The 11,154-nt window shown below is 42.7% G+C and overlaps 2 protein-coding genes across 2 annotated transcripts; one reads left to right on the top strand and one right to left on the bottom strand.

The window, feature by feature from the left end:
- Nucleotides 1-122: 122 nt before the first annotated feature.
- On the top strand, nucleotides 123-6,605 carry lmf2a (lipase maturation factor 2a). Its single transcript, XM_037106457.1, has 14 exons — nucleotides 123-424; nucleotides 1,603-1,856; nucleotides 1,963-1,991; nucleotides 2,235-2,428; nucleotides 2,545-2,723; nucleotides 2,983-3,121; nucleotides 3,235-3,363; nucleotides 3,497-3,602; nucleotides 3,760-3,856; nucleotides 4,060-4,242; nucleotides 4,427-4,595; nucleotides 5,248-5,359; nucleotides 5,469-5,577; nucleotides 5,662-6,605. The coding sequence occupies exons 1-14, from the start codon at nucleotides 331-333 to the stop codon at nucleotides 6,046-6,048; spliced, it is 2,181 nt and encodes a 726-aa protein (XP_036962352.1). The 5' UTR covers nucleotides 123-330; the 3' UTR covers nucleotides 6,049-6,605.
- Nucleotides 6,550-10,282, bottom strand: miox (myo-inositol oxygenase). Its single transcript, XM_037106458.1, has 10 exons — nucleotides 10,134-10,282; nucleotides 9,922-10,002; nucleotides 9,216-9,296; nucleotides 8,394-8,556; nucleotides 8,235-8,302; nucleotides 7,955-8,064; nucleotides 7,404-7,471; nucleotides 7,230-7,279; nucleotides 7,053-7,165; nucleotides 6,550-6,973 (listed from the first exon to the last, which is right to left on the bottom strand). Exons 1-10 carry the CDS (start codon nucleotides 10,149-10,151, stop codon nucleotides 6,865-6,867), a joined length of 861 nt encoding a protein of 286 aa, XP_036962353.1. The 5' UTR covers nucleotides 10,152-10,282; the 3' UTR covers nucleotides 6,550-6,864.
- Between the last annotated feature and the right edge of the window lie 872 nt (nucleotides 10,283-11,154).

The following is an 11,154-nucleotide window of genomic DNA, read 5'->3' as shown; positions in this document are numbered from 1 at the left end:
TACAGTTATGTAAAATACCAACTCAAGTACATGATGAAAAGGGTAAAGACAGGATTGATGAACGTGGTAATCGGAAACCTCTAAAATCTTATATTGCGGTAAATCCGATGCTACCTGAATGCAGCACAACGTCCAACTCTAACGGAACGACGGCGCCATCTTGAGGCCGCTCGAGCGATTTGTTTATCAACTGCTCTCCGCTACGTGTCCTCCCGCCTGCGGCTGCGTTAAATCGCGCTCCCGGTTTCCCGTCCTGCCACTGCAAACAGGCAGCGCGGCACGCAAGCAGTAGAAGCAGCGGCTGTGCCCGTCCACCAGCTCGGCTCAGACATGGGGGAAGTCATCCTGCCGCGGCGCATGTTCCTCTGGTGCATGGCGCTCATTTATCTGACTGCCTTTGTTTCCCTCTATGTGCAGATTCCAGGTGAGACTCACAGCTTTGCTACGTGCGTGGACGCTAGCCCCACCACACGTAGTGCTGCTTGTGTTCACTGCTAATGTGTTAGCATGTTAGCCGCGGTCCGTGCTCTTCTCATGTTCCCTTATGAGGTGGAAGGACAGCATGGAAGTTTCCTGAAAGTTTCCCCTGCTCCTGGCTAACTTTACGAGCTAACAGCTGCTTGGGAGACTCAGCTTTTGTAAATACGTACACATGGTTAGGAGTGTGTTTTACTGCACTTTCCATAAAAAAACCTTTTTACTACAGCATGACGCTGTTTTATTTCTCAGTAGCCCAGCAGAATTCCTGAAGACCTCGCCCACGCCCATGTTTTTTGGAAAATGCATTTAGTCACAGTGCTAACTTGATTTCACAGTGTCTTGTTTTCCCACTGTGCACTTACCATTCATTTAAGGCCACTCCGAGAATGGATCCATTCATTTCAGAGTACAGTCAATTAAACCCAGACACAGAAGCCCTTTGAAATGCTTGTAAAATATAAGTGTACCAGTTATCCCTTGTCGGAGGCATTTCAAGCTGGACTGTGGCAAACATGTATTGGTCCTGATGGTGGTCTGTCTATGCTCTGATTTTAAGTTATATTGTGATACATAATATATATCTTGATATTTTAACATCTTGTCAGAAGAACTTCATAAATTCTAGGACTGGAGAAAAATATGAAACCTTTTGAAATATTTGACCAAAAAAACATCAATATTGATAACTTTTGGTTCTTTTCTTAAAGTGAAAACATTTTTGATAAACTGTCATTATAGTCGAGTCAGTTCATAAAATTGCATCATTGTACTGTTATGTGGCCTTCAAAATCATGAAAACTCCTGACATATCACAATATATTCGTTATATATTATGTAGTCCTAAGGGATACAGACAGGTAACAAATTAAGCAAAATATCCTGTCAGTGGAGAAACGTTACAACTAATGCAGATGCAGATCTTTTATCTCATTTTTGGTTTTGATTGATTCAGTTTTTTATTTGATTTTCCAGTTTTTAATTATGGTTAATTTGATCATACACTGACCATCTTTTCAGTAGAGTTTCTTGAAGCAAATGATGCCTAAGATCATTCTGGCACCACCCTGAGACAGTTTATCTTAATAAATGTCATTGAGTCCCATGTTTTATGTCTGTTTCCAGGTCTCTACGGTAATGAGGGTCTGCTGCCTGCTCGTTGGCAGCTGCGCTACAGCGGTAAACCTCTGGGGGAACAGCTGCTGTCCTCTCCCACCCTGCTGTGGCTTGGACCTCGGCTCGGCTTGGATACGCACACCGCCATGGAGCTGCTGTGTCTTGTAGGGGCGGCGCTGAGCCTCGCCGCCACGCTGGTGGAAGCTCTCCGGGACAGCGTGGTGTTTTTCTGCCTCTGGGCCTTGTACCTGTCCATGTACCAGGTGAGCTTACAGTATCGACTGTGGCTAGTTTTCAATCACGGGTTGCTGCGTTTGCTGTCATGGTGTGTCCTCTATCACCGCCCATTCTTTTTACTTCTTGTTTCAGGTGGGCCAAGTATTTCTTTACTTCCAGTGGTGAGTAACAATTTGCAATTAACATAACAGTGCTATGAATAGCAGCTGGTTTAAGAATCCCAAGTGTGCTGATATGTTTGTGTCATCCTCAGTCTGCTGTTTGTAACATCATAGTAATATTTCTCCCTGCTGCTGTGCAACAACTCTGTAAACATCATTCAGTTAGTTGCTTTACTCTCAGTTGCCTCTCTGTCCATCCATTTATTTGTTTCCTGTCGTTTTCTCAACTTTTTACCTGTCCAGGGACAACTTGCTTCTGGAGACAGGATTCCTCTGTATCCTGGTTGCTCCGCTGACGTTAATCCGAGGGTCACGAGGGGTCAGAGAGCACGATCGTGTGACCTTCTGGCTTATCCGCTGGCTGCTCTTCAGGCTCATGTTTGCCTCTGGTGTGGTGAAACTCACATCGCGCTGTCCCACGTGGTGGGGCCTTACAGGTGTGTATGCATATATACAAGACTGTCTTAGCTGTTTGGCATTCGCTTTTGTTAGTGAGCATCAGGATCTTGCTTAGTTACCTTTTCATTTGATGAATATTCTTTTTCACTAACAGCTCTGACGTACCATTATGAGACTCAGTGTATCCCCACCCCACTGGCCTGGTTTGCCCAGCAGTTTCCAGTGTGGTGGCAGAAGCTGAGTGTGATGGGGACCTACGTCATAGAGATCGCTGTACCCCTGCTTTTCTTCAGCCCGCTGCGCAGACTCCGGCTCGGGTCTTTTTACTTGCAGGTGGATAGAAATTGTTCAATTGTTCTCATAATGTTTTCTTGCTTTACTTTGCTCAGAGAATCAGTTGTTTTGTGTTAATAGGCTGATGTTTCTTATTGCAGGCTTGTACAGTGGTTAATGCTTAGATGACAAGTTACACTATATGCCTTAATTCCCTGTTAACAATCTACAATTAGCAAGGATTTGTATGAGAAGCATTGTGGCTGGTTTTGTGCGGCAGAATACATTTTTGCTTAATTTTGGGTTCATTTATTTGCAGGTGCTGCTGCAAGTCCTCATCATTCTAACAGGCAACTACAACTTCTTCAACCTGCTGACTTTGACCCTCTGTCTGTCGCTTCTGGATGATCAGCACGTACGCTTCTGGCTACGCAAGGCAGACAAGATCAGCAACAATGGTATGATGAACAGTGTACATACAAACACACACACATATTGCATACCGTTGTCCTCCACCCTGCCATAGTTTACCTACCACACTAGCATCACACTGTCTTTCTGCTCTGCTCAGACTCCAAGCTGTGGTCGTGGCTGTGTTACCTGGTGGAGCTGGCAGTCTGGGCTCTCATGATCTTTGGAACAATCGTGTTGTTTGACCTGCAGCTGGATCCAAAGAAGAACGCCATCTCTTCCAGGACAGGTGTGTGTGTGTGTGTGTGTGTGTGTGTGTGTGTGTGTGTGTGTGTGTGTTTATCTGTCTATGTGTCTGTCTGTCTGTGTAAATGTATGTGAATATAGACAGTTGAATTTTGCACTTTTCTTTTACTTGGCAGCATTCACATACCACCACTTTAACCAGTTTCTCAAGACTGTCACCATCCCCTGTATCTGGATTGGTGTCCTCTCCCTCACCTGGGAGATTGTCACATCCATGTTCAGGTACCATTGTCCCTTTGTATGTGTGTGTGTGTAAGTGTGTGTGTGTGGGTGCTTGATTATGTAGTTCTGTTCTTGCATGGTAGTGAGGTACCTTTTTTTTTTTTTAATAGAAAATATTAAGTACAGAAATAAGATATCTAATTTTGTGTTTTTCTAGATGTGCGTGTGTCTCTGGCTTCCTGAGGAGGTTTTGTGGAACTGTCCAGTGGACTTTGTTTGCTGCTGCCACCGCTGCTATGTTCACTGTTAGTCTGGTGGGTGCTCCTGGACATACACTAATGACTGGCTTCATATCATCAGCTGTGTCATGCAGTTGAGCTTCATTATTATGCAACAGTATTTCTTCTAACCTCACTCTTTATGTTTGCTACCATCACCATATGTGGCTTTCTTTGTCCTATAATTTCTCATTTCACCATAATATCTTCACCTTCCTGACTGTCTTCATGTTTTCCAGGTGCCATTCACCTACATAGAGTTTGACTCTCATGGCAGGTTGTGGCCAGGAGTGCGTCGGGCCTATGAGGCGACGGATCGCTTCCAGCTGGTCAACTCATACGGCCTATTCAGAAGGATGACCGGAGTCGGTGGACGGCCGGAGGTCGTCATCGAGGGAAGCAACGACGGAGTGTCATGGACAGTAAGAGAGACAAGTTCACATAGTTAAAATGTGACCTAAAGCCTGTTAATGGCAGTTTATGTAGACAGGACTTGCTGTGTCAGATGTCCATAGTTTACACATTCTGTAACTATACAATAATAAGGAGGAAGTCCTGTTTTGTTGTTAGTTATTTATTTCAGTGTCTTTTTTATTTGTCTTGTAGGAGATTGAGTTCATGTACAAGCCAGGCAACCTAAGTGCGCCTCCTGCTGTGGTGACCCCTCACCAGCCCAGGTTGGACTGGCAGATGTGGTTTGCTGCCCTCGGGACTCACACTCAGGCTCCATGGTTCACCAGCCTCATTTACAGACTGCTGCAGGGCAAAAGAGATGGCATGTGACATTTTTGCACTTTATGGGTCCTCCAAACCTTCAAAAGATGCTGCACCCCTCATTCATACTATCTTCTGCAACTAAGCAACCAGTCAGAGTATATAGTCTCCGTCTTATTTAGACTGACATGTGTGTTCTCTATATGTAAAGATCAGGAAGACATGTGTTTAGTGTGTTTGTATGGACAGAGATTTATTTCTGAATTGGTGCTGAAATACGGAGGAGATGATTTTCTTTGAAGGAATGCTTTATTTATTTACAAAAATACCCATGGTTATGTGGTCAGGGCATCGGTGATTGCAGTAAAAGCCACCTGTAGAATCTGAAAACTTGTCTCTAGTGCCCCCTAGTGGTATAATCAAGAAAGGGAACGCTGCAGACACAAATGCGCACACTGCTCTACTGTCTTTACTTTTAGTGATGAAGACTACAAAAGCACAAACACCAGTTGTTATGTTTTTTTAACGTTTTCACCATCTGTGACAGTGTTAGTGTGAGTCTCAACCTTGTTACCAGGGCTACAGGCACTTAAAAGTCAAGCCACAGAAAATGTTCTCTACATTAAATGATTCAGTGTTGAATTACCATTCGAATTGAAGGAAGTGATTTTTGTCTGCTTTTTAAGATCTGAATGTTTTGTTTTGTTCTGCAGTGATCGAGTTGATCCAGACAGATGTGTCTCAGTATCCGTTCCACCAGCAGCCTCCTGCTTTCCTTCGAGCCCACCGCTACAGATACTGGTTCACTGAACCAAAGGCTGACGGGTCAGTTATCTCCCCCCCCCCTCTCTCTGTTTCACTGTTAACATTCACTGAGGAAATCTGATGATGCCCATTTCAATTGAACGTTGACTGGGTTGGTCTTTGTTGACAGCTCTTACCCGGAGCGTTGGTGGAGGAGGGTCTACGATGAGGAGTTTTATCCCACAGTGCACCTGGGCAATGCCTTCCTGGAGAACATGCTCAACCAGTACGGACTCAAGGTAAATTTGAGATCTAAGCTTGCAGAGATGTGTTTCTGTACCTCAAACCTGTCAACACTGAATTATGTATGTCTTTGTGTGCAGGACAAATCGCCTGTACGTCGCATGTCCAACACCACTGTTGCTCAGGCGGTCAGGTGGGTGCGCTCTCAGGTCAGAGGTGTTCCCGCCCCCACGCTAATCTGGACCCTCATTGCGTGCAGCACCATCATCTGTCTCCTTCAAGGATTACAAAACAGGAGCAAACACAAAACTGTCAGCAGTCAGAGTGATCATGTACCTGACAGCTCTTCAGACCTTTGTGGGGAGTCAGATGAACAGCAGGCAGCCGAAGAGGAGGAGAAGGAGGGGGAGGATGAGGGGGATGAGGGGGAAGCAGAGGAGAAAGATACTGTTGGTGATCATGAACAGGATGAGGAGCAAGAGGAGGAGGAGGAGGAGGAGGGGGAGGAGGAGGAAATAAAAAGATGAGAAAAGAAGCAGGTAATAGACGCAGTTGACTGATCTGATCACCGGCCTTCGTAAAATGTTCTCACAACGACCAAAGAAAGTGTTCTTTTGTATATTTGTATTTCTGAGCAGGTCAATCATAGAAAACCATTTGCCTTCTTCCACTTTCACCCTACTGCAGTACACTGTTCATATATCAGCTATACATCATAAACCGATCACTTAGTTCAGCAAATCTTGCCAGATTTTAAAACCTAAAAGTGAGATCCGATCATGTTAAAAAAGAAATTGAGAAATATAGAATTTAAAATGATAAAACGGGTTATGTGTCTCCTGTCTAGAGAGTAAGAGTATATTTTGTTTGTGTCACTTTTTTTTTCGGTCCCCTGTCTGTGGTGTGTGTTGGTGCCCTTTTTATATTTGTCACTGTGATTTCTTACTGTACGTACTGAACTAAAACTCTGCACTTTTTTTTTTCACAAACGTGTCTTTTTTCATTTGTTAGAAAAGAAACAACACACATAGATTTAGTACTTTTAATATGATTTTTATAACATTAAAATACATTAAAATATAAATGCTTCTCCAGATTGTTTTTTTTTTGTTTTTTTTTATCTGAAAATGTGTAACAATCATGACATTTTTAATAACTTGACAGCATACATGAGACAGAGTCACTTAGGTTATCTTGTGTGTAGTTTTAAGCGCAGTGATTCCTTATATGTGTGTAAATATAGCGTGTTAGTGTTACTATAAAACAACAGCATGTCAAACCATTCACTGGCAGAGCTGAATCAGCTAAATTCTGCTGCTGTTTGAATTCTGTGTTGTCGTTTTTCACCACTTCAGTATTCCCGGACAGTACTTGTCGATCAGAGACTGGTAGTACGGCTTCAGCTCGTCGATGTCCGGCAGTTCGGTGGTCTTTGTGTACAAGTCAAATTTGCTGTGGAGAGGATGGAGGGTGAAGTTTTTAGGTCAAAGCAATAAGTAAAGTCATGTTAGACAGTAAGATGGATACATACTTGAACTCTTGGACCCAGGGCAGCATGCGCAGGTCTTTGTCATTGCACAGGTGCATGTAGTCTCCGTGGGAGTGCCAAGGGTAGAACGAATGGAAGCGAATCATGTACAGCCCCTGGAAAGAGAAGGAGTTGATCTCTGCTCCGCTCTTATCTTCTCTATTATTTACAAGATCTCACCTCCTCTGGGATGGAACAGTTGTTGAACTTCATAACTTTGTAGAGATACTCTGAAATCGACAAAGCAGGGGTTTAGGTCGCAAACAGATATTTTATTATTTTAAAAATTGTAATTGTGTTTGTGCGTGAGATTGGTCTCACGGCCCGGTTTGTGTGTGGCCGAATGTCTCTCACCATCGTGGCCCCAGGACATGAAGACACTGTCCAGCCCACACTTTGGTTCATAGATCCCATGTTCAGTACTAAAGAGAAGTTTATGGACTAGAGATGTCATGAGAATAGTTCAAGTGATTTTTTTGTAAAAATAAAGGCAATACATTCTGAAGTCTTTTTTTACATTTCAAAGGGTTAAAGGAAAAGCAAAGAAAAACTTGTGCCTTCCCTATCTATAACTTAATTTAAATAAGTTGTGTAATACATTCTGTGTTTCTGTGCAGGGGTCTCCAAAGTAATACAACCATTACAACATCTGCATTCTATAATTCCGAAGCTACAAAAAAGAAGCACATCTGCTATCAGATATGCAACCCGGGGATAGAAATGATATTTAGTGTGGCTCTGACTCTTTGTCTTTGTCATGGCATCGAAAGGGGCATCGAGTGTCGTCTTTTTAAAAAAATTCTGATATTGTGACGACCTTATGTCTTTGAATGTTTTCAACAAAGTCAACAAAACACCCAGACTGTTGTTCAGATATTTTGACAATGCATCGTGAAAATACCAACTTGCAGCTGGGATTTTTTTCATCTGGGTTATCCAGGAAGGTCGTGTCTCTGAACACGATGGAGTTTTGATACCTGCAGCCCACTGGGAAGGTGTCACCCACTACAGCCCACTGCAGACAGCAAACATGCAGTGCACTGCTGTTAAGACTCATTAGATCATCTAAATGACATTAAGAATGTATGAGGTATTTATAATAATTATAATCACAAAGATGATCATTAAGAGACAAAACCTATCAAAGAGAAATAGAATTAAGAGTATCGAGACGACCAGTGTTACCTGTGGTTCATCCCAGAGAGCCATGATCTTCCCAACATCGTGGATCAGACCCACCAGCTGGAACCAGTCTGAGGAGAGACAGTGAATGCAGATGTTTAACAGATGTGTCTATGTGCTTGTTGCAGCCTTTGTGTGTGTTCTCTGTCCCTGTCATGGTACCTTTGTCTGGGTGCACTTGGCGGATGCCCTCGGCAGTCTGGAAGGCGTGGAAGGAGTTTGGAAAGTCCACGTCAGGATCGGACTCGTCCACCAGCTGGTCTAGAGACATGATGGCGTCCATCATTCCCATCCGAGTGTGTGTGCAGCCGGTCCATTCAGATGACTGCAGGGAGGTAAGAGTCACAGTGTTGGTGGGGAGATTTTCTCTCTCAAGATGTCTTTCCCACTTTCTTTTCATTTATTTATGTATTTATGTAGTAATGTCTACTCTTGAAGTTTCAGGGATAAAGGGATCTAGTGTGTCATTTAAAAATGCACCCAGTGAACAGAGAGAGCACTATTAACCAGCTCGTTACATTGTACTTTTATGGCTGCAATGCTTTAACTATTAACAGCACTCTCCAGTATCATACAAAGTTCCCTAAACATCGTCGGAGCAGATGACCCTGACCAGGTCACATACACAAAAACAGAACAGTGTGCGTCTGCAAACTTAGTTAGGTTAGTTACACATTTAGTCGAGACAGAGAGTCCGTCAGTTCTCGTCTGTTTCACTTCAAAAGACAGGATCTGTTTGCTCAGTCTGACAAGATCACTCAGTCGACCACAGCAAAACAGACATCCACAAAATACACAGAAGTTACAAAATCAGTGAGATTTAGTGCGAGAGAAGTTACATAAACGGGGTCAGTAATAGGGCTGCATGACACAGGCAAAAATCACATATATCAGAAGCCATATGTATCGAAAAAACCTCAGTGTTGAGGTAGAGAGGCTGTTAATGACACTTGGCTGAATTTCACATGCTACTGATGTGCTCACCTTCTGTTTCACAAAGTCCAGCGTCTGGTTGGTGTGCATCAAGTTGTATGTTTTGAAGACACGGTCGATCAGACTTCCTGTCTGAAACACACGCACAAACACACATGCAATTAACATCATTTCAGGTTTATAGTTTCCCATCGAGCAACTCCACGATGACCTGACAGTTCAAAGGCCAAAATTCACAACATGAGTGACTTCTCTGATGTTGACTCTTCCTGTGTAGCAGTTTCTTACATTTCTTTTTCTTTTTTTTTAGCTACAGAGCATGAAGAGAGGGGAACGTTTCAGGTGCAACAAAGCAACGAAAGTTGATTTTTCATGCTTCATTTACATCGAAGCAAAAGAGACAACAGATTGAAACTTTCCTTTCAGTTAACTCAGGTATATTTGCATTGTTTTAATGATGATTAATAAGATTGTGTCCTTACAAATAGAAAATAAAGCTTAAGCTGGTGTGTTTATATAATTATAACAGTCCCACAGTTTAATATCTGACCTCAAGTTTACCAGGTAAAGCATACTAATAATTCAAAGTTGTTAAAGCTCTTTATTTTGTACAACTTAAATGTAATAGTCTACTTTACTTACAGTGTATAACTGTAATAACTGTGTGTTTCTCACCTCTGAATTTGTCAATTTGCTATAAAGGAATGCAGCATTGAGTAAGTGGCGTTAAGCAGGAGGGAAGCTTTGAAACAATTACCTCAAAGTTTCTGTATTCTTCCTTCTCTTTAGCTCCAGCCTTCGCCAAATTTGGCCGATAAGCCAGCGATGGGTCTGGACCCTGCAATTTGAAAGTACAGTTCAGAAAAAAAACTCTTCAGATAAACAACAAATAGTCTTTCAGAAGTGAATTACAAGAAGTCAAAACAGATTCAGAAACAAAGCTTTGCGTGTTCTAAAGCAGATACGTACGAGACTGACGACCCTCATGTCTGACAGGTGAAGTCTGTGTTGTGGTGCGTTTGGTCCTCTGGATCTGACTGAACGTTTCCCTGCTCCTATATATCCTGCCGGTTTTAAACTGTAGCGCTCTAATCGGCAATGTCAGGCCTACATAAAGTGTACGCCGGTGTTCAGTCACACTTTAACCAAACCTCGGCTAATGGGGTACCCTGTGATGAACCTTGACCTTGTGTACATGCGTGTGTTTGTCCATGCCAGGAAGAGATTTTCAGTAATCAGCAGGATACCTGTTTGGACTGATGTAGAATGACTCAGTAGTTCTTTTTTTTCCACAGTTAAGTTGTTTATTTTAACCATATAACAGGTTTAGTGTCAAAACTTACAGGCTTATTTTTCACAAAACAAATGAAACTAGAAGAAATACGTTACGTAACACAAAGCAGCCGCACCTGATTGGTGAGTTCCAGGTATCACCTGTTTTTATTGGGTCAGTCCACAGATCGATTGTGTATTATTCAGTTTGAATCGGTTCTGTTTATTGGCCCAGAGGTGAAGTCGGCTGAGAAGTTATTTAACAGTCCTCAGTCGATGGCCCAGTACTCGTGATTTATTGATTCCTACCAGCCAAACATACCAGATGACCTGTTTTTCACGAGTCACATCAGGTCATCGGGTTTCCTTTCTCACACACTTTGGACTGAATGTGTGACTGAAAGGAAATTATTCATAACATCTTCATAACTGACTATCATATAAAAGCACAGTGAGAGCAGTGATTGGGATGTGAGGTTTGATGGGTTGTCGTTGGATTTTTAGAGACTTAGACTTTCGGCCCTGAGAGAGGTCAGTGCCCGGATACACACACACACACACACACACAGCAACAAACACTTAACTGGGTCAAGTATTTTGCATCGTTTTGCTGCTGTCTCATTTTATGAAAATTAAGATTAGACATACGAGCTTATCCACCAAACCCTTTAGAGCAATAAGTCAGAAAAGCTGTCAAGGTTTCTACTAGTTATTTTGT

Source organism: Acanthopagrus latus, chromosome 8 (genome assembly GCF_904848185.1).
Source record: "Acanthopagrus latus isolate v.2019 chromosome 8, fAcaLat1.1, whole genome shotgun sequence".
In the NCBI taxonomy this organism is placed as follows: Eukaryota; Metazoa; Chordata; class Actinopteri; order Spariformes; family Sparidae; genus Acanthopagrus; species Acanthopagrus latus.
The sequence above is the reverse complement of the archived record's forward strand: the minus strand, read 5'-3'. Positions and strand labels throughout refer to the sequence as shown.

Bases quoted from the DNA above. Each gene is read 5' to 3' on its own strand.
- lmf2a (XM_037106457.1), top strand. From the start codon at position 331: ATGGGGGAAGTCATCCTGCCGCGGCGCATGTTCCTCTGGTGCATGGCG. The intron at 3,603-3,759 runs GTACCATTGTCC...GTGTTTTTCTAG, and splicing joins ATTGTCACATCCATGTTCAG to ATGTGCGTGTGTCTCTGGCT. The intron at 5,360-5,468 runs GTCAGTTATCTC...CTTTGTTGACAG, and splicing joins ACTGAACCAAAGGCTGACGG to CTCTTACCCGGAGCGTTGGT.
- miox (XM_037106458.1), bottom strand. The intron at 9,297-9,921 runs GTAATTGTTTCA...CGTGTGTTTCAG, and splicing joins AAGAATACAGAAACTTTGAG to ACAGGAAGTCTGATCGACCG. The intron at 7,280-7,403 runs GTGAGAGACATT...TGTCGATTTCAG, and splicing joins CATGTCCTGGGGCCACGATG to AGTATCTCTACAAAGTTATG.